The 24115-nt window shown below is 37.6% G+C and overlaps 1 protein-coding gene across 1 annotated transcript in view; it reads right to left on the bottom strand.

Moving 5' to 3' along the window:
* Window positions 1-24115, bottom strand: part of dennd11 (DENN domain containing 11) — a 106605-nt gene that overhangs the window by 29318 nt on the left and 53172 nt on the right. Inside the window, exons 2-5 of the mRNA XM_028807912.2 lie at window positions 18371-18470; window positions 7176-7334; window positions 5777-5930; window positions 5315-5453 (exon numbers count right to left, since the gene is read on the bottom strand). Coding sequence (XP_028663745.1) covers window positions 5315-5453; window positions 5777-5930; window positions 7176-7334; window positions 18371-18470 — 552 coding nt within the window. The remainder of the gene's footprint in view (window positions 1-5314; window positions 5454-5776; window positions 5931-7175; window positions 7335-18370; window positions 18471-24115) is intronic.

Raw genomic sequence — 24115 nt, 5'->3', positions numbered from 1 at the left:
CAGGGACCCGGGGGTGGATGAGATACGCACGGAGTTCCTCAAGGCTCTGGATGTTGTAGGACTGTCTTGGTTGACACGCCTCTGCAACATCGCATGGACATCAGGGACAGTGCCTCTGGATTGGCAGACCGGGGTGGTGGTCCCCCTCTTTAAGAAGGGGGACCGTAGGGTGTGTTCCAACTACAGAGGGATGATTTTTGTAGATTCTCCTATTGTGTTTAACAGCTGAATGCTAGAATGATTATATATAATTATTTTTATATATAATTAAATTTACTATTTCCTTCAGTACATGACTTATAATGCTACCAAACTGAGTAAACAAATATCAGGTTGACCTATAAACAAAATAATACTTCTTTAGACAAATACTGCCAAGTGTTAATATTCACAACTGCAACAATAACCACACTCAAAGAATCCTTGACATTACTGACAGTGGAGTCAGTTACATGTCTACAGTGCTTCTATCTGTTCTGCAGTGTCAGAGGAGCTGGAGAGACAACTGAAATCAGCAGCCTTTAAAAACAGATTAAACACAGGTTTACCAATAATATTATACTAACAATAGTGTTCACGCTTCTCCTGCTAAAGGGTCTTATAGGTATTTACTGTCTCTGTCACAGGACCTTATTGCAATTTATTGTGTTAACATAGGAGTTTCTTTTCCATTGATCATCTGCAAAGCAACATCATAATAATAATAATTCTTTACATGTACATAGAGCCTGCGGTTGGTTGAAGCCCTGCCCGGAATTGGTTCCCTGCCTTGCGCCCTGTGTTTAGCTGGGATTGGTTCCAACAGACCCCCGTGACCCTGTGTTCGGATTCAGCGAGTTGGAAAGTGGATGGATGGATGTATATAGAGCTTTTTTCGCTACTCAAAATGCTTTTCACAGTGAGTTGGGAGCTACTTCAACCACCACTAATGTGTAGCATCCACTTGGATGACGAGAAGGCAGCCATTTTTGTACAAGTACGCTCACCACACATTAACTGTTAGGGAGTGAAGTGGTGAGACAGATAGCCAATTAGAGACAGGGGATGATTAGGGAGCCAGAATGACTAGGCCAGTTTGGGCAATTTACCATGGATATCAGGATATACTCTACTCTTTGCAAAGGATGCCCAGGGATCTTTAGTAACCACAGAGAGTCAGAACCTTGGTTTTACCTCTCATCGGAAGGACATGTGCCATTTTTAAAGCATAGTGTCCCCAGCTGTCCTCACCAACACCCCTTCTAGCAGTAACCCAAGCTTTTCTTAGATGGTCTCCCATCCAAGTACCTACTGGGCCCGAACATGCTTAGCTTCAGGTGGATGACCTGTTCTGAAGTGCATGTGGTATGGCTGATGGCTAAAGTGAAGCCAAAATTCTACATATTACATTAAATTAAAGAAGAGAAAGATACAACTTTGCAAGCAACTTTTATGAAGGTCATGTAACAATTTGGTAAACTTTTCATACAAGCTGAGTGTCTGCGGTGGGCTGGCGCCCTGCCCGGGGTTTGTTTCCTGCCTTGCGCCCTACGTTGGATGGGACTGGCTCCAGCAGACCCCCATGACCCTGTAGTTAGGATATAGCGGGTTGGATAATGGATGGATGGATGGACAAACTGAGTGTAGAAACACAATTGAGTATACATAAACACAACAGCATCTAAAATAACATAAAAAATATTTAGCTTCCTAATTATTTTACAACAGTCTACTGAATGGTTAATCAGGTTTACATAAGCATCCACTTTTGACACAATGACCTAGAAGCAGCTACAGTGCCTATACAAAGTACTCACCTCTTTGGACATTTTCCCATTTTATTGTTATACAACATTGAATCACAGTGGATTTAATTTGGCTTTTTTGACACTAGTCAAGGAGTTCCAATTATTTGTGGTTTAAATGCATCTGATCTGAAAGGTCCAACTTGTGGTCAGTCAGCATTGTGGCCTACCCTAGTGAAAGCAAAAAGAACACTCCATGCAACTCTGTGAAAAGGTGAGCTCAGCAGGGGATGGATACAAGGCCATCCACAAAAAGTGAGTGATCAAAGAAGAAGACAACTAGTGAGGGAGGCTGCCAACAGCCCTCTGATAACTCTGATGAAGTTACAAGCTGTAGTGTCTACAACTGCTGCCCAGGTGCTCCGCCAGTTACAGCTTCAGAGAAGTGTGGCAAAGAGAAAGATGCTGTTAAACAAAACCCACATAACATGAAGGTTCTACAGTCTGATGAGACCAAAATTCAGATTTTTGGCCATTAGACTAAACACTATATTTGGTATAAGCCAAACACTGCACATTATGATCTCTACAATGTGAATCACAGTGGTGGCACATCATTCTTTAGGGACGTTTCTCAGAAGCATGCTCTGGAATGCTTGCGAGGGTAAAGAGTAAAATGAAAACAGCAAAATAAAAGGAAATCCTTCTGGAAAACCTGAAGCAGTTTGCAAGGAACTTGTAGTTTTAGAGAAGATTTGTTTTCCCTGAAGACTGTGACCTCAAACATGATGCCAAAGCTACACAGGAATGGCTTAGAAACAGCAATGTTAAAGGACTACTCCGCCTAAAAATATTTTATATGCTACCTGCCCCATGTAGTTTGTAGTGATTGCTGAGAAAAAAAAATATTCTTGTGTTTTCGTGGAGAATGTAGACAACACATTTTCTGATACAATTTTAAAACATATTTTACCAACATAAAAGGTCAGTTGGCAGCAGGGTCCTGTTCTCCTAACATAATAGGAACAATTTACTGCATTCATATTGCAATTAGAGCATCTAGCAGGAATGAATTTGCTGTCATTAACAGAGGCTGTTACATTCCATTAACACACAAATCATATGTGATGCCAAGGTGAGACAGACAAATATGTCTCTGCGGCCCGGGTCAACCCATGCTTCATTTATGTTGAGAGAAACTTACTTTGGCAGATGTGACGATACTATACATGGTGGGTGGCTTTCAGGTAAAGTAACTGGCTGTACACTTAGTTTTTCATATATTCTATATTATTCATTGTATCAGCAATCATGTCATTCATTACATGTGCCAGTTGATAGTGGTTACCCGCTCAGAACACTGACAACTTACACCTTTCCTGGACCCCAAGAATGCGGAGGAGTCACTATAATGGCACGAATGATCTTCCACACTCAGCTGCAGAGTGCACTAAGATGCTCTTGAATGCAGGTGGCAGGGTGTCGACATAATAGAAGGGAGGCTGTTCTACTAACCAGTGAACATCTGCAGCATTGTAACTGAATATGTATTAGGTTGATTAGCATCGAGGCAAGATCAAAAACGCAAATTTACATGATGACTGTAATTTACAGGTTTTATAAAAATATTTTTTTTGTGTACGCATTTTCCTGTTTTTTGGCATGCACATATTTTTCACAAACAAATCCATGCAAAGTTTTATAAATGAGCCCTCTGAAGATGCAGAGTCAGAGTGTAGAATTCAATCCGATTGAGAATTTGTGGCTATTGACTCATGATCCCTGTGTAACCTGACATAGCTTTCTGATATGTGGTCCATGGCACTGTGCTGACTTTAAATACAGTTGGAGGCACCCGGTTGATCATGCATACATGTGTAAATGTGAGCTTTAGTCAGGTACCTCATTATTGCCTTTGAGGGAACGGCGTCTCACACCTGTGCCCAATTAAGCAGACAGTATATGAGGAGTCTGAATGGCAGAGGGGGGAGAGAAAAAAAGGAAAAAATGAAGAGAACGGAGGTTAAAGGGAAACAGAGACGCTGAGGAAAAGAGAGAGATGTAGCAGGACTGGGAGTTGCCAGGAAATGAAGGAGAGGCAGTGGGACATGACAGAGCGAAAAGGAGGCTTGGCATGGTAACCCTGCCAGGGAGCCATAGCAGCAGGGACCTGTGCCTAAAGGAAGAACATTGGCTGTACCTCTGTCTCTTCTGCTGCAAGATCACATGCAGGGTAAGCAGAGAAGACATTGGTTTTAGAAGAGGCACCAAGGTTGTGAGTTTTTAAAGAGACTGTAACTGCCATGAAATTTTAACCTTGGTTTAATGGAATATTTATTTGTGGACTGAAGACTTGACTGCACGGCACTTTTGAACACTTGATTTTAGGATGGTTTTAGATAAAAGCATTAAATCACTTTTGCACCTACCCCTTGCTGTATTGTATGTGTCCTCATTTGCCCAGCTCATCTTGGTTATTACTATTAATGATCCAGGTTCAAGAGGCTCCCAGGTGCAACAGACAGAGTAGACACGACCTGGACCATCCCAAGCTTGAGCAGTTTTGCAAATAACAATGGGAAAAAAGTGCAATGTCCAGATGAGCATAGCTGATAGAGACCTGGGCACAGCATCATGGCTGCTTACTAAATACTGACTTGAAGGTGGAGAATACGTATGTGGCAATTTTTTTTGTTTGTCATTACAGTAATCCCTTACTTATTGCGGGAGATAGGTTCCAAGGCCGACCGCGATAACTGAATTTCCGCGAAGTAGGGACACCATATTTATTTAATTATTTAACGTGTATTTGGACGTTTTTAAACCCTCCCTGTATTGTTTACAACCCACCCTTTACTCTATTAATAACAGGGACAACTGCTAAGCAATATGAAATCGGTAGATAAGTTTACACTTACTGTATAGCGAGGTACACGTAGCTATATATGACGTGATGATGGTGATGAATATGCTGCGCATTAAAAATGATGACGATGAAGGTGATGATCCCCTGAATGCAGTAGCAAGAGCACGTTAATGCTGAATGAGTGAGATGAGACTTCCTGGTTAATGCAGCACTCCGTCGCTGAGCCAATCAGCAGCACACAGGAACTTAACTGCGTGATCTGATTGGGTAGCTTCTCAGCCATCCGCCAAAAGCATCTCTTGTATGAAATCAACTGGGCAAACCAACTGAGGAAGCAACTACCAGAAGTAAAAAGACCCATTGTCCGCAGAAACCCGCGAAGCAGCGAAAAATCTGCGTTATATATTTAGATATGCTTACATATAAAATCCGTGAAGTCGTGAATCCGCGAAAAGTGAACCGCGAAGTAGCGAGAGATTACTGTAATTTAGATAATTTTGAAGAGATCTGTTTTCACTTTGACATTAAAAAGTATTTTTGTGTTGTTCATCGTCAATAATGCCAAATTAAATCCACTGTGATTCAAAGCTGAATAATAATAAAATGTGAAAACTACCATGAGAGAATTAAAGGCAAAATATTATTGCACTCAACTCATGCAATCTTTCTTTTTTAGGTGCTCCAAACCATAGAGGCATTTTCATTAATCAAATTTGACCCCTACCTCGATAACAGACCACTCCCACAGGAGGAGGGGAGAAGATCAGAATACGTTTTCTCAAGAGTGCAAATTTCCATAAGATAATGATCTGTTCCCCAAAAAACTTGATGAACTGGGACATGCAACCAGCTGGGTGTGTGATCTGCAACCAGAAAACATAATAAATAATTTTTATGCAACTCTGAACAAAATAACAGTCTATATTTAAAGATAAAAAACTGAAATAAAATCTCATTTATTCTATAAAAATGTGAACAAGAATTATTTTTGTTTTTCTAGGTAGTGTTTTTTTCCCAGTATAAGAGCTTTTCTTTAATGGTTTCCAAATTGTGAACTAAAATACACTGTCCATTTTGTCTTCCAGAATATTTCCAAAAATAATCCATGTCGGTTGTTCTTCTTCTATGGAAGGTATCTCTGAGCTGATTGCATAAATGTACAGCCTCACCAAACCCATCTGCATACCTTCATTTCAGGATGCATGCATTTATTGATCATCTGCAAACAATAAACAGGCTGATGAGAATTCACAGTTCCATTTCCTGTGGGAAGCACTGCTTTTTTATCTTCATAAAAAGCTTCTAATTGAGAGTAATGGCCAGGAGCTTCCAACTGATGCCTGCAAGAAGAGAGCAATAGTGTGTAATTGCTTTTAGTAATCGTGACAGCCTGCAGCTGCTCTAAATATTTATACACTGGAAAAAAACAAAAAATGAATAAATATAAGTGTACTTTATACACCAGGAGCTACACATACATCCAGAGCTCTGCTCAAACATCTCTTCATACATCTATGAGGCTGCCTCCTGCATGTTGCACTACTGTTCTTAAAATAAGTTGTCCTACTTCAAAATTTATTAAAATAATTTCTTGTAGATAATCGGCAGTATTTTATATATATATATATATATATATATATATATATATATATATATATATATATATATATGAGGATGCCATCAGAAACTCGTCTGTGGAATTTAATATTTATTTTTCTTAGTCAGAATTGCCCCAATTTTTACATTCCTCTGTAACAAAGCCATTGCACAGGCAACAAAAGAGCTGACAATTTAGTCCAGGGCAGTGGTCTCAAACTCAATTCTGGAAACACTCTATGGTTGCAAGTTTTTGTTCCAATGAACTTCTGTTTTTCATTAGACTTCCAGTGCTATTTCCCATTTTCTGTGTTTTGGGCCAGCGTAGAGAGTACAAAACTAAGTTCGGAAAATTTTTATTAAAATGTACTAAGCAGTTATGTGTAGATAATGTAGTTTTGTTTTTTAACAACATATTCACCCTAATTTTCATTCTGCTTTGCCAGATTTTCTAGTTATTTAATTTATTATTTACAAATTAGTGGGCCAGACTGTGAAGTAGTTGCAGCCTTCCTCCATTCAGTGTTGTTTGCCCAAGTGCCTGCTCTGCTTGTTTTTAATTGTTATTATTAGGATACAATAAAGAGGGCAAACTACACAGAAAAAGGTCAAAATAATAAAAAGAATAACAAAAGAGAGTTAAGCATCTTAGCTATAACAAAAATAGAAATATTTCTAAATGTCATATAATTTTAAAAATTATACTGCTGTGCTCTTCTGAAGGCTAAAAAAGAGGAGAGAAAAACATAAAAAAGTTATGATTAATGACTGTGAATCTAGTTGGAACAAAAACCTGAAGTTGCCTAACATCTACAGAAATACAGAATCTGAAAAATTGAAACCGGTTTAGTTACTGATTTCTTTAGAGATAAGCAACCCAATTTGCTTAAGAATTCTGAATTATTTTATTGGCTTTGGTAAATATTAAATGCTTATGTTTTTCTGAAATTATGCTTCAAATAAAAAGCTCTGCAAAATCTACAACATACCTGACTTGATTCTCCAAGAAATGCATATATCGATACAGGAGGGTATAAGAAGGAGAAAGAATGCCTACAGATTTCATGCGTGCACCTCTTTCCAGTTCACTCTCCACAGGCATGTTTGCAAAGCAGGCCAATCCAAAATAACTACCTTTGCGGAAATAACTAGGAAATGACAAGAAAGCAAACAAACATAAAAATTAAACCTAATTACATATAGTATACTGTATTTCATCAACAAAAATTACCAATGCAATATGCAAGAATTTGCAGGAGCTTAAGGATAACAAAATAAATGGGAAAAATAAAGAAGCAAAATGCAAAGGCAAATAATTCCTCCTCTCTTAAACCACAAGAGACTGAATACTAGCCCTATAAATTACAAATATCCACAATAGTAAGAATTAGTCATACACAATGCTAACAACAAGATAGACATTTTTTATCTCCTTCAGGATAATGGTCCAGAATAATGATGGACATGTTTATCTTAGGCAATCTGAAGCTGCCATTTTTAGGGTTAATTTTGCCAAATATCTTGCTGTATTCTTGTTCATCCAAGGCACTCATATTACTTGCATATCCATTGTAGCCACTTATGCATGAGGTATCCCGGAGGCGGTACACTGTCATATTTCAAAGTTGTTTGTGTATGTTGCAATAAACCTGTGACTCAATTAAAAGCAATAATGGTACTTTGCATACCCAAGGGTGGCTTCTTTTAAATAAATAATAAGTTTCCGTGTCTGCTCTTTTTCATTAGTAAAATATGTGATTTGCATATGCATATGCCGAGGTGAGCAACATGTCGCAGCTAAAAATCTCACCTCTGTCGAGCCACATACAGTGAAAGGCTCATTACTATTGTATAGCTCAATTTCAGACATTTTCAATGACATATAGGTTTCTATGATTGGACACTTGTATTACATCTGTACTATTATTTTACTGCAAATGTTTGTAATTTACCATATGTTGAAATGACAAATGCAAAGCATTTTATTATTACATGACTTGCAAAATTCATTCAAATACATGGTGCACTGCAAACGTTAACACTCGGGGCTATGTTGATTAATTATATTTTCAACCATATATATATATATATATATATATATATATATATATAGTTTAATATATTTGTTGACTTTGTACAGCTGAGAGCAATTACACAACAAAACATGCTATATTAACAAATAAATGACAGAATTAATTCTTATCATTATAAACATATCATTCTTCCGTACTTAAAGTCCATAATTTCTATTAATCAGAATTACACAAAAAAATCATGAGAGGCACATCAGAAAACTTCAATTGTAATAAAAAGAACATTCTAAAAATAAATAAACACATGTATAAGGGGGGGAGCTTGATCAGGCAGGCATTATGATGGATTACAGGGCAAGAACAGTACTATAGTCTTGAGACTGCAGTAAAACTAGAAATGGAAGGAGAAGATGACAGGATCATGGTAATATCAACTTCAGAAGAAACAGAAAAGAAAGGACATGTTTACGGGGAATATTAGACTGCAATTATGCAACAAATAAAATGTGCTAAATGAACAGCAAGAGAACTGTATATATAATTACTGCCCATTTCTGAGTCGAAGAGAATGTATTAAAAATTGTTGAGACAGTCTGTTTTAAGAGGAGTTTGACAGTGTCTGGAATACCATGATTATACGTTTAAGAAACAGTTCCCAAAGTGAAAATCTAGCAAAACAAGAAATAGAAATAAAAGGAGGAAAGCAAAAACTTTAGCAAATATTTCAGTAATGAAGGAATAAAAGAATGGATAAATAGAAGTATAATGTAACATAATTTATAAACTGTGAAACAATGGAAAGAGGTTTGATTCTAAAAAGTATGACATAAAATGAATGAAAAAAACCACAATGGAGAACTGAGAATGCAGCAGCCATTCATAAAATTAGAAAGCTTAAAATTTAATTAAGAGAAAAAAAGATTGGTAATAATAGAAACAGACAAAATTGTTACTTTACTATAGTTTCTTAACATGTTAGCATCAAGGGCAATAATGACTAATTTTGTGATATTTCTTAGCTTAGAAATCTGTTTTTTGTTAAATCCACAGCTAAAATATAAGTTTAAGAAAAAGCATAATTTGATGCAGATTTATCCAAACTAATAGTAAAGCACTTTCAAAGAAATATTTTTTACTTACACACCATTTCATGTCATTAAAGCAGTTAATTAATGAGATTTCTATTGCTATCAGTAGAAAAAACATCCTTTGATTTAAAATATAAATGCAGTTGAGTGTCATCAGCATATTAATGAAAATTAATATTTGCCTCCAAACAACATCTCCTGATGGTAATGTATAAACCAGAACCGAGGTACTATCTTTATGTATCTACACAAAGAAAAGAATTTGAAAAGTATGAAGTATACTTGCTAAAAATAATGCCTGACTGGAAAAGCCACCTTGAGGAATGCTTGTTAATCCCAAAGCATCATGAGAAATATTGTAAATGGCATTAACAGAACAATTGTTAGAGCGTTTGACAACTTTAAATTGGAACAGCATATGTAGGTGCAAGTGTCTGTGTGCCCATATGTTTTGAAGAGGAGTGGCACCCTGTTCAGGGATGGCTCCTGCCTTGAAACCCGGAACTGGAAATGATCGATATATTCTGTGCTAGATAGCCAAGTCCGACTGATGGCTTGCACTCTGTGCTGCTAAAATTAGCTTCAACAAATAGCAGATTTTCATACAAGGGATGTAGCTCAAAGTGATTTACTAAGTATAAAAGAAGAGTCACAAGAGAAAAAAAAGCAACAGGCTAGAAATAGACTGTTGTATATAACTAAATAAATAACATAAAATATGATTTATAAAGAATCAATATGCACTTATATAATACAAATACACAACAGTAGTTTTTTGAGTTCCTTTAGTTATCCATTACCAGTTACCTGTAACCCTGCATGGACTAAGAAAGCTAAAATAAATGGATGGATGGATAATATTACATTTACAGTGTTATATGAAATGTGTAACCAACTACTAACTAATGCAACATAATGTATTCAAACACATGGAGTTCAATTCAAATTCACAGAAGGCCAGATGCTATCATGGCAGCATAAAGTACAAACATGTTGGATGGCCCTTTCAGGTCTCACTGTCATTGCCCATGTGAGCATTGAAGTCTCCCAGCAGAATGAGGGAGTCCCCAGAAGGTATGCCCTCTAGCACCCCGTCCAGGGACTCCAAAATCGACTCGGGACGTTGTGTGTCGGTGGGGGGAGTACTTTGAAGACTTCCTCAGTCCCACTAACATGCCTTCCAATGAGGAAGCAGAGCCTGGGGACTCGGGGGTGGGCTCCCCCATCTCTGGGACTGAGGTCACCAAGGTGGTCAAAAAACTCCTTGGTGGCAGGGCCCCGGGGTTGGGTGAGATACGCCCGGAGTTCCTCAAGGCTCTGGATGTTGTAGGACTGTCTTGGTTGACACGCCTCTGCAACATCACATGGACATCAGGGACAGTGCCACTGGATTGGCAGACTAGGGTGGTGGTCCCCGTCTTTAAGAAGGGGACCGGAGGGTGTGTTCCAACTACAGAGGGATCACACTCCTCAGCCTCCCTGGAAAAGTCTATTCGGGGGTCCTGGAGAAGAGGGTCCATCGGACAGTTGAACCTTGGATTCAGGAGGAACAGTGTGGTTTTCGTCCTGGTCATGGAACAGTAGACCAGCTCTACACCCTTAGCAGGGACCTGGAGGGTGCATGGGAGTTTGCCCAACCAGTCTACATATGTTTTGTGGACATGGAAAAGGCGTTCAACCGTGTCCCTCGGGGGGATTCTGTGGGGGGTATTCCGAGAGTATAGGGTACCGGACCCCCTGATAAGGGCTGTTCGGTCCCTGTACGATCGGTGTCAGAGCTTGGTCCGCATTGCCAGCAGTAAGTTGAACCCATTTCCAGTGAGAGTTGGACTCCGCCAGGGCTGCCCTTTGTCACCGATTCTGTTCATAACTTTTATGGACAGAATTTCTAGGTGCAGCCAGGACGTTGAGAGGGTCTGGTTTGGCGGACTCAGGATTGGGTCACTGCTTTTTGCAGATGATGTTGTCCTGTTTGCTTCATCAGGCCATGATCTTCAGCTCTCTCTGGATTGGTTCACAGTTGAGTGTGAAGCGGCTGGGATGGGAATCAGCACATCCAAATCCGAGACCATGGTCCTCAGCCAAAAAAGGGTGGAATGCCCTCTCAGGGTTGGGAGGAATTTAAGTATCTCTGGATCTTGTTCGGATCGGTGCGGCATCCGCAGTGATGTGGGCTCTGCATTTGTCTGTCGTGGTGAAAAAGGAGCTGAGCCGCAAGGCAAAGCTCTCAATTTACCAGTCAATCTATGTTCCTACCCTCACCTACGGTCATGAGCTATGAGCAGTGACCGAAAGAACGAGATCGCGAATACAAGCGGCTGAAATGAGTTTCCCCCGCAGGGTGTCTGGGCTTTCCCTTAAAGATAGGGTGAGAAGCTCAGTCATCCGGGAGGGACTCAGAGTAGAGCCGCTGCTCCTCTGCATCGAGAGGAGTCAGATGAGGTGGCTTGGGCATCTGATCAGGATGCTTCCTGGACGCCTCCCTGGTGAGGTGTTCCAGGCACGTCTAACTGGGAGGAGGCCCCGGGGAAGACCCAGGACACGCTGGAGAGACTATGTCTCTCGGCTGGCCTGGGAACGCCTTGGGATTCTCCCGGAAGAGCTAGAAGAAGTGGCTGGGGAGAGGGAAGTCTGGGTATCTCTGCTCAAGCTGCTGCCCCCGCAACCCGATCTCGGATAAGCGGAAGAGGATGGATGGATGTTGGATGGCAATCAGTTGGATGGCAGTCCATTGCAGGGCCTCTGAAACTCATTAATACCACATCAGTTAAGAGTTACTAGATGACATATAACCTACATATGTATTATATATATATATATATATATATATATATATATATATATGGAAGAGAAGGTCTGTGATACGGTTTGCATATTTGCATTTGGAGATCCACGAAGGGAGAAAAAACGAATCACGTATCATAAAACAGTTTTATTCCTGAGCTTTCAACCCCTATCAGGGGTCTTCATCAGAGGATAATGCTTAGACTTACAAGAATCAAAGGCAATATATAGCAACACATTCAGTGGGGGTGGGGGGTAGGTGGGGGGGATGGGGGTTGGCGGTGACTAAGTCAGTATGATCATGGTTGGGTTGTATAGTTTAATTATTGTGTACATGTCCTTCTTAAGTTGGCATATGCTGGATTTATGTCCAAGTGTCTGTTGATGGCGTTTTCATCTGATAGCCAAGACTCAGCCAACTCTCTGGCACTTTTTGTACTGGCCTTAAATTTTACTTTTACGTTGTCCCAGTTGAATGTGTGTCCTGTCGATTTCGTATGTGCATATATCAAAGATAGTGCGTCCTTTCTTCTGACGGCGTTGCGATGTTCCTGTACACGTGTTGAGATTCTTTTTGATGTTTGTCCTATGTATACAGCTGAGCAAGAATTGCATGGAATACTATAAACTGCGTTTCGTGTTTCGGCTGTCGATTTCTTGTTTTTAGCATTAAACAGGACCATGCATAAACAGGACCATAGTATTCCATGCAATTCTTGCTCAGCTGTATACATAGGACAAACGTCAAAAAGAATCTCAACACGTGTACAGGAACATCGCAACGCCGTCAGAAGAAAGAACGCACTATCTTTGATATATGCACATACTAAATCGACAGGACACACATTCAACTGGGACAACGTAAAAGTAAAATTTAAGGCCAGTACAAAAAGTGCCAGAGAGTTGGCCGAGTCTTGGCTATCAGATGAAAACGCCATCAACAGACACTTGGACATAAATCCAGCATATGCCAACTTAAGAAGGACATGTACACAATAATTAAACTATACAACCCCCCCCCCCTGATCATACTGACTTAGTCACCGCCACCCACCCACCCCCACACTGAATGTGTTGCTATATATTGCCTTTGATTCTTGTAAGTCTAAGCATTATCCTCTGATGAAGACCCCTGATAGGGGTTGAAAGCTCAGGAATAAAACTATTTTATGATACGTGATTCGTTTTTTCTCCCTTCGTGTCCTGTTGATTTAGTATGTGTGTAGATCAATGAAAATGAGTCCTTTCTTCTGACGGCGTTGCGATGTTCCTGTATACGTGTTGCGATTCTTTTTGAAGTTTATCCTATGTACAGTAATCCCTCCTCCATCGCGGGAGTTGCGTTCCAGAGCCACCCGCGAAATAAGAAAATCCACGAAGTAGAAACCATATGTTTATATGGTTATTTTTATATTGTCATGCTTGAGTCACAGATTTGCGCAGAAACACAGGAGGTTGTAGAGAGACAGGAACGTTATTCAAACACTGCAAACAAACATTTGTCTCTTTTTCAAAAGTTTAAACTGTGCTCCATGACAAGACAGAGATGACAGTTCCGTCTCACAATTAAAAGGATGCAAACATATCTTCCTCTTCAAAGGAGTGCGCATCAGGAGCAGAGACTGTCAGAAAGAGAGAGGAAAGCAAACAAATCAATAGGGCTGTTTGGCTTTTAAGTATGCGAAGCACCGCGGCACAAAGCTGTTGAAGGCGGCAGCTCACACCCCCTCCGTCAGGAGCAGAGAGAGAGAGAGAGAGAGAGAGATAGAGAGAGACAGAGAAAAACAAACAATCAAAAATCAATACGTGCCCTTTGAGCTTTTAAGTATGCGAAGCACCGTGCAGCATGTCGCTTCACGAAGCAGCTGCACAGAAGGTAGCAACGTGAAGATAATCTTTCAGCATTTTTAGACCAGCGTCCGTATCGTCTAGGTGTGCGAACAACCCCCCTGCTCAATCCCCCTAGTCAGGATCAGAGAAAGTCAGCGCAAGAGAGAGAGAGAAAGAAAAGTAAGTTGGGTAGCTTCTCAGCCATCTGCCAATAGCGTCCCTTGTATGAAATCAACTGGGCAAACCAACTGAGGAAGCATGTACCAGAAATTAAAAGACCCATTGTCCGCAGAAATCCGCGAACCAGCAAAAAAATCCGCGATATATATTTAAATATGCTTACATATAAAATCCGCGATAGAGTGAAGCCGCGAAAGGCGAAGCGCGATATAGCGAGGGATTACTGTATACCGCTGAGCAAGAACTGCATGGAATGCTATAAACTGCGTTTCGTGTTTCTGCTATCGATTTCTTGTTTTTAGCATTAAACAGGACCATGCGCAGATTGTTCGTGGATTTGTGTGCTATTCTGACGGCTGACTTGGCCAGGATGAGCGTTGTACCTTCAGACACCTTGTGGTGATAAGGGAGTGAGTGCCAGGTGGGGTGGGGGTTCTGATTCAATTCAATTGTTTGCTGAGTTTTTTGGCGTCTTCTGTGTAAGCTCCGATTAATGAATGTTTTTGAAAGCTCAGGAATAAAAACTACTTTATGATACATGATTAATTTTTTCTCCCTTTGTGGATCTCCAGCTGCAAATATGCAAACCATATCACAGACCTTCTCTTCCATATTATATACATATATATATCCATCCATCCATCCATTGTCTCCCGCTTATCCGAGGTCGGGTCGCGGGGGCAGCAGCTTGAGATATATATATATATATATATTTATATATATATATATATATTTATATATATTTATATATATATATATATATTTATATATATATATATATATATATATATATATATATATAATATATATATATATATATATATATATATATATATATATATATATAATGTGTGTATCTCTCATAGTAGCGCGTCGAGACGTGATCTTCACAAGATCACGGAAGACAGTTGAAAGACCCGCGAGGACCTTAAACATGAGACATTGTGCAAAGAGACTGACCCAGGACCGTCTCGTGATGACGTAGAACATGAGATTCTTGCAAGACACGCCCTATTTACAATCAATATCAAATAAGACAATAGGGCATCAAAACATTCAGTTGTGTGAAGGATTTGAGCACACACAGATCCAGGGTCTCAGCGCATATAAAGAGTATAAGGACAGTACGTTATATATGAAACATCGACAACTAAGCGAAGAAGAAAGCAGCGCAGAAAAAAGAGACTCAAAAGCGTTGGAGAGAAAAAAGAGCAAAAAAGAAAAAATTATCTAGGTTCAAATTCAGAAAATAAGGAAAGTAATTATCAGCCCGTAACAAGTGGAATTGAAACAAAGCACGTCCAATCGGGCTGAGAATTAAAAGACAGTACATAAACACATTCACAAACGTTGGCTCTATACACATGCAGAGCAGATTATGAAAGCAGTGGAATTCGAAAGGCTCAAAAAAAAAAAATGTATGCGTGATACAAATGTGGAGAAAGTAAAAGAATATGAAAGTAGGAAAATTAGAAAGTATAAAAAAAAGAAAGTAAAGATCACAGTAGCGCAAACAAACAGAAATTATTACTCGAAAAAGGGAAAATAATCACCACGGACCAGGTGTCATTGAAAAAAAAAAGCAGGACAAAGAGAGGTCAGAAATAAAAGACAGAGTAGAAAACAAAGTAAAACGTCATAAAGAGGTTACAAAACAAAGGGGCCAAACACATACAGAGCAGGTTAGAGATAATGAAAACTGGAATTCAAAAGACTCAAAAAAAATGTAGGCGCGAAACAAATGCAAGATACAGAATATGAAAGCAGAAAAAAAGGACAGTGTCAAAAAAAGAAAGTAAATATCACAGCGCAAAAAAATAGAAATTATTACTCGGAGAAATAACTAGGTCGTAATATTTTATTTATTATGAATATGTTCTAATTAAGTTTGCATATGCTGGGTTTATGTCCAAATGTCTGTTAATGGCGTTTTTGTCTGACTGTGTTGATAAGGGAGTGTGTAAAAGTTTATTCAGAAGAGTCCACACCCATTGTAATATGAACAAAAATGAAAGAAAGATGCTATCTTTTCCACCTTTTCACTTCAAACGGATACTCAAAGACATTCATTAAAAATGCCTACACAGAAGACGCCAAAAAACTCAGCAAACATTTGACTCGAACTAGACCCCCCATCCCACTTGGTACACACTCCCTTATCAACACAGTGTGTCTGAAGGCGCAGCACGCATCCTGTCCAAATCAGGCATCAGAATTGCACACAAACCCCTAAACACCTTCTTAAAGCAGTATAATTTCTTAAATTGTAAGAATGGAACTGCTAGATTTTGTCAGTTCAAAATACATACATCCATTGATTGTTTCAGAACATTCTATGAGACACTGTTACAGCAATTGAGTAGAAACTTAAATTGAGTTGCAGTATTTGTGAATACCATTTTAACAGGTAACATGGAATTTGATCATAATGTAAGATCACACTGATACCTAGATAAATATTAATTGAAAGGAGTTTGTAAGTGAGGCATGAAGTAGGAAAATACTTCATGTGGGATCTGTAACAACCCATAGATGCTGTATCTACTAATTCATGCACTGAAAAAAAAAAAGAGTAGACTAAGCTTTAAAGAATAAAACAATGATCATGATGAAATGAACCCCTTTAACCCAAGAAAAGGAAGCCATCACTGTGTGTGAAGAGAAAAAGAAGCTGCTGTTCAAGAGTCTTTACATACGTGAACTATATTAGTAGATTTATTTTCTTCCACAGCTTGGCATATTTTAAATTGTTGAGTGATATACTTATTAATAGAGTCGAATGGAAAAACCAATTCAAAATACTAAATTTATAATTACAAAAAACAAAACAACCAAACTACCAATAATTTAAAAAAGAATACTAAATACCAAAAATGTTCCAAAAGCATGGTCTTCAAACAAAGCAAAAGTCAAAGAAGCTAATAAAAGCCAAACAAAATGTTCACCAGTCAGCAAAACCAACAAAGGAAGAGGAACAAAGACATAGATAAAATTTAATATAAATCTTCTTAAGAATTAACTAAGAAATCTTTTCAAAGCCCCCTAATCACAGCTCCTGGGGATTGTTCTTTAATTTGGGGGTCACGCCCATCCATTGTCAAAAAGCAATTAACTTATAAATTACTTAATTAAGGAAACGTGGGGAATGAATAATTAATGATGAGATAAGTAACAAGCACAAAATAACTAACCAAAAAGGGAAACCAAACAGAGTAACTCAGAGGAAAAGAATGATAAAGTATAAAAATACAAAACAAACAAAATTCACTGGCAAGACCCATACCACATCATGATGCTGTGCAGATCTTAAAGGCACTATAATGGATATTTTGATATTCTGTTTGCAGCATGATTTTATACACTACTTTGCTGTACTGGATTGGATCAGGCCTCAATGGAGACAGGCTCCTCTCACTCATGAGAATTCTTCAAGATAGGAAAAATGTTATTAGTAATCATTCTTTAGTTCCTATCTGCCTGGATGGATTCTAGAGAGAGATAAATGGGCTAAGAGGTTTTCTAAAATTTTTGGATAGACTTATACTTAAAAAAATCTAAAAAAGAAAGTGAAAGAAAGTGTTTTAATTATTTTTACAGTAAGCAGTTAGATCCACAACATTATAGTTCCTCTTTGACTTCCAGATATTTTCTTTTGCTTATTATTCACCTATACTTCCATTATCAAGCCTAGTTAATCCAATTCAAATTTTCCCAGCCACAATTAGGCACAGGGCAGGAAGAAGCAAGGACATGGTGCTTATCTGTTACAAGACACACTCCTTAGCAAGCCATGCTAAATTTAGAGCAATGAGTTGACCTAACTTGCATTTCTTTCATATGAGGAAGAATGGAGTTTCTGATGAAAACCTCACAAAGGCATTTGGAGAATGCCCAAATTCCACTGGCTAGGATCTAAATCCGGAATTCTTGGGCTGTGAAACAACAGCAGTCTGTCAAACAAACATGTAAAATGTACGGGCGTGTAAATAGTTGTGCATTCTAGCAGAATAAACTGTACTGAACTGAATACTGTTCTGATTTACGACAGTATATTAGTAACATACAGAAAAGTTTTAGTAGACTTTGGCTCAGCTGAGCAAAAAAATGACATCTTCTGTAGTCAGTACTGGATTAGGTAGGAAGATCTTCTGAAAAGAAGCCCACACTTACAGTATAAACTCATAGTAACCGGATATACATGCTTAAATCCCATGTGAGATTTCTCAAACATAACAAATGAAAAGCTTATAAAATTACTAAGTAACTTACATAAAATCTGAAGAAATTCTATGAGAACCACTTGCCATTGACTTGAATTCTACACCTTCCAAATCAACATCTTGGGGAAGGCACCACTCCACCATGTTACCTGCAAAAAATAATAAAAAGGACATTATGAGGCAAGATTCAACAGACAGCGACTAGCCTGACAATCCGTGCTGGGGTAAAAAATATAAGTAACTAAATAGCCAGCTTAGCTGTGGCAGGGGCAATGTGTTAAAATTAAGCACTTTATTTATTTTTGTTTTTTAAATTAAGAACTGTGCCCTCATACCTTTCATTTTACTGCTAATCCTTGCAGGGACGTAAATGATCTGGCAGTAACTGCTGTTGCCGAGAGCAAACAACAAACTATGATGCATTGTAGGAAACTGCACTTAGTGTATAAAGTCAAATAATCACTCTAGTTCTAAAACAGTCTTTGCACAGACTTGTTAGTCAGTTGAATTCTTTTTAATTCTATTTTATTCTTATAATGTGCAAATATGTTGCTTAGAATTTTTAGTAGTTCATTTAAATTTTGAACAGTATTAAATAGTAAAAATATATACTCATATTTTCTTGTGAACATGAAGTTATCTAATATTATTATGTTTCACTGATTAATGTTCATGCGTATTCTTCCATTAAGTTTCCGAGCCAGTTTTATCTGGAGTGTATTAATGCAGTTTCATCCACAAAGCTGGAACCAACTATAGATCAACTTACACAAGGCCAGCTCAGAGAACCCATTCAGCTTCACCTGAACATCCTTGGAATTTATATGGGAAATCAACAAAACCCAGGCATAAATGAGGAGAACATCTAAACTCCAAACAGACATCAGTTAGTCCAGAATATGCCTCCAGGTCCTTAGAGAGCTTTAAGGCGACAGAAGCACTTACCACTATACCACTAAACCTCCTAAAGCCTATTATTAATTTTTGAAGATAAATGTTATTGTAAGCTCCCAGTCATAGAAGGGTGATTTTCCGTGTACCATCTACTCACAGTCTCACTGAGTCAGTCTACTTTCCCCCCCTCCTCTTCTCCACAGCTGTCCAGTGTCATAGGTGCTCCTTATAATTTGGACTTCTTTAAGTATTACTATTCTACATTCATTTGCATTGAATTTTTATAGCAAATCTAGTAACACCTGATGGTGTTCAGCCACTGACAAAAAATGGCAGACACAAATATTTTTTTGTAGATGAACCAAGACAAATGAGAGAATCATGGTCTGAAACAAGTCAAAATCTAAGAAAATTTTTAAATCAACATACCAAAAGCCAACATGCAAACCAAAAATCAGGATTGAGAAACATATGCAAAATCCAAACTTGTTTTTGAAAAGCAAAACACACCACCAAGATTGATCACTATATCCAGAAATATGGACACCAAGAGCAGCATGATGATATCTTATAAAGGCAGGAGGCAGTGAGTCCCATAGCACATGACCGGCAAAGCAACCATAAACATATCTGTGGCCACACAAAAATCCACAAAATGATGGGATCTGCGATGAAAATTTTAAAATCCAAGACGGAGACACAGAAATTTAATAAACATAAACATAACAATAAAAAATATTCACATGGTAAAAATAAACAGGTGCACATAAAAAAACGTGAAGAGCAAAAATCTGCAATGTCAAAACCTCAAATGATAACAGCATAGTTTAAATAAGAAAAGTATCTGCATACATTTGCGAATGAAAAAATGAAAAAGAAAAGTTTTTATATATATATTTTTATTGATTTTAATTTGAAGCACATAAGTTTGAATTGATTGTATATAATGTTAACAAACCAAAATTCAACCCCTAAAAGGTTAATTTCATGTTGAAATTATATAAATGAACCATGATACTATTGATTTGAACTTTTACTAGAATGAAGTGTTTACAGCTGAAATGCTGTTTTTATAATCTAATCGTTTTTCAGAACAGTATTAACCTTTACCGGTTTGTTCAATCCATCTTACATGGTAATATCTAAAAGCAATATAAATAAATAATTTAGAGCACAGGGGATATGAGCTACAAATGACACAGCAGAAGCCAGCATCACTGGTCAAATCATTATGGATAAAAGGTTAAGCATTTAAAGTTATTTTCAGTAGTTATTCATTGCATTTTCTCTGTAAATGTTAACAAAGCGGGGCAATGTGACTGTAGCTGCTGCCCATTTCACTTGCTTCAATGTCAATACCCAAGCTGCCTGATTTTGTTAAAAAATAAATATGGGAAAAAAATCTATTTTTTAAACTTTACACAACATTTTATTGCAAACTTCAGCACATTCGTACTAAGCAATACAATATTTTGTTAAACTCTGCCAATCTGTATTAATAAATTTACAAATTTTTACAAATCAGTATTACATTAATAATCTGTGTTAATAATCAAACATATTAAAATGCCCTGAAAAAGGGTTCGTGTAATAACTTAGCTCTGTCTCTACTTTTTGTGCAAACCAGGACTGACACCTGAAGTCTCTGCATGTTTTTTTTTTCATGCATATTCCTGCATATCTAAATAAACATTATGGGGATAAATGTCCTTGATGGAATGAACAGAAGTAAGAGCAAAGGCAGGACTTGCGTATTAAGCATACATAAATATTTGCAAATAAACTAGTTCAGCTTGCTTTGAATTTTAATCAAGGGAAGCTATTACAGAATGTCACTTGGCACTCCGACTACAATGCACATGATATTGCATTAGTGATGCTAATTGTATTATTAGAAAATGAATGGTGTCTTCCTAAAATAAACAACATCTATATTCATTATCAGCTATCATGTTTAATACCATGGTATATCAGTATATTGAATTATAGATCACACCAATTGTAGATCACCACACCATACGAGAAACTAACAGCGACTATGGTGGCCTAACTATAATGAAAGGCTCAAGATACTCAGCCTAAAGTAGATCTTCTGGAAAGGAGAATGAAAGGAGAAGTAATGAAAATCTTTAAATCTCTGAAAGATATGGTAAAGGTAAACCACTAAAAGTTGTTCATATTTAGTAAATGGGAAATGGAGGAGAACAAGTAATTGGATGAAGCAAAGGAAAGGTGGATTCAGTACACTGAAAACTCAACAAACTCCAGACACTGCATTGTTAACTTCTGGAATTTACTATAAGGACTCATCTTGGAAGGAAAAAAAATTATATCTGGTAATCTAAAACCGGCAAGTATGAGGGGTTAAGTCAAGGTCTTGTAATTTTTCTTTAAACCAACATATAGTCATTTATTGTACCCTTGCCTATACTAAAATTGCATTAAATCACTATATACAGGTAGCTGTGCATGAAAGAAAAAAAAGTTTCATTTTGTTCCAGTTTTTTTTATATATATTTATATTAAATTTGAAATTCTGCCAGAATATCTGGAGCTTTTTACCTTTAAGCGTGCCATTTAAATTAACTGGTAGGCACCTCAAATGTAAGAATGAATTCATCTCTAACCAGCAGCACACATGCAGTGAAGCTGAGAGGGATGCTCATTATTAGTGCAGAAAGATCCATGGCAACATCTGCAGGCTGGCTAAATGGAGTTCTCTGTTTATCTGGGCAATAGAACTTGCCACTTGTAATCTCAAGGTCCTTACTTTGCATCCCAGCAGTGCCTGTCTCAAGAACGATAGCTGTTGGGAGGGAGAAAGGAAATATTGCAGAGACAACCTCTGCATTTTACTATTTTCCTTTTTTTATTCACTTGGGAGTCTCCATGGTATTTGACCATATGAAGGGTGAGGTGACAACTGACTAAATAATGTTCCTACTTTAAAGTGTTCATTGGTCAATTTTTCAATCCAACCTCAAGGATGTCATTGTGCTTCTGGTTTTCACAGACGTTGTGTGCTGTATTGCATTGAGCTAATGTAATTCTTGATCTTTCTCCATACTATCAAATGATGCTTTTGGTTTATTAGGAATACATAATGCAGTCAGCATTCTGAAAAGTCAAATTCTGAACGTATTTCTAATATTAGCTAATGAGAAAAGGTGACGTTTTTCTAATTTGCTTTTAAGGTTAGTATTAAAGCAGCAAAGTTAGTATTAATGCATCCATTGTCACTGTTGACAAAATATACTTTCCTTCAAAAGTGACACAGGAAATGGACTTTATGTTGTTCTTTAATCACTTTTGTACAGGGTCATTTTTTCACAGAAAATGCCAATGTATTCAATAAAGAAAAAAACAGCTTTATATATTGCCTAACAGAAGTTAACTTAGCTTGAGTTCCATTCAGTTTATACCTAAATAATGTTTTTCACTGAAAACAGAATCAAAGTGCTTGTATGGGTTTATACTCGTATATGCAAACCAGCAACAACAAGACTTATTTCTATAGCAAATGTTTCTACAAACCATGGAGCTCAAAGTGCTTTAAATAAAAGTGAATAAACCACAAATATCGTGGATGCTTCTTCTATTATTTTTTATTTTAATTCTTGTTTCATTGTTATTAAAAAGTGAAAGAAATTCAGTTTGTAGCAAACAAAGTTGCAGCTATAGCAATGTGAGTGCTTATACTATTCTGCCAAGAAGAAACTCCAAACTCTTCATCCACCCAGCAGAACAAAGCTGCCAGACCCTTTTCCAAAGCAACTTATGGTTATTAGTTTTGCTTAGTGTGTTGTCTATGGAGTTCTATGCAATAAAGACTCATTGTTTTATATTCTTAATTGCCTTTAAATATTAAAATACTGATATTGCACTGGATGTATGGAGTATGTAATTATGAGCAATATCGAACACTCTGGTTTTAAATATCAAATGTGTTTAAAGAAGCAAAAATATTAAAGATTTAGAAGGATGTGAATAATTTAACAATGTACGGCATTTCATTAAAAACGTCTCTCCTTCAAAAGCCATTCTACAAAGTTTATAAGGTGACGCAAAATCATAAACACGCTTGTAAAGTAGCATTCTAAAATAGAAATAACCATTATATATATTAGACAAATGTTATAGCCCCCCCCCCCATAATCATGCTTTCTGCTTTTATTCTCTTAATTCTATCTCAACCATTTTTAACAACAATCAAAATCTTAAGCTTTTTAGTTTCCATTAAATGTTGTCATCCCGACTATCCTGTAAGAAAATAATAAATTACAGGTGAGTTTTAACTAGGCAATTAAAGTTTTTATTGATTGATGAGGAACTTTTTATTAAAGGTACTTGATTTTGAAAGGCAAGTCAATTAACATGAAGGCAAAAGAAATATGTTCAATTAGTAGCAGTAGTTAGTTTTAATTTAAGAAGTGATTGAAATTAAAACCTGTGGCTACTTTGGCCCTCCAGGAATGAAATTTGACACTCCAGTATGAGGGAATCCATTCCCAGAAATTCGGGAATCCCGGGGTCCCGGGAATGACACAGTGCAGGGGCATCTCAAATGTGAACGGTTTTAGAACGAGCGACACTTAATTTTAATAAAACTACTGCAATAGGTTGACACCATAAAAGACTAACCTTAACTACAAGCAGTTCATGCTGTTTTATAAGTACATGTACTGTATCTAGTTAGTTGTGGTAATAAGAAAGTAGAAAGCAAGACGTGTCGAGCGTGCGGTCGTCCAGGCAAGAGCGCATCTTCGTGCAGAGTACACCAGCCGCTGAGAAAGCACGCTCTGCCTCCACTGAAGTAGGCAGCACAGTCATCAGATACTGATAAACTTGTTCTAAACAATGCCTGTGCTTGCTGTTGCTCTGAAACACCGCCATTTCAGCT

This window comes from Erpetoichthys calabaricus, chromosome 1, assembly GCF_900747795.2.
Source record: "Erpetoichthys calabaricus chromosome 1, fErpCal1.3, whole genome shotgun sequence".
Taxonomy (NCBI): Eukaryota; Metazoa; Chordata; class Cladistia; order Polypteriformes; family Polypteridae; genus Erpetoichthys; species Erpetoichthys calabaricus.
This window is presented reverse-complemented; position numbering and strand designations above follow the sequence as displayed.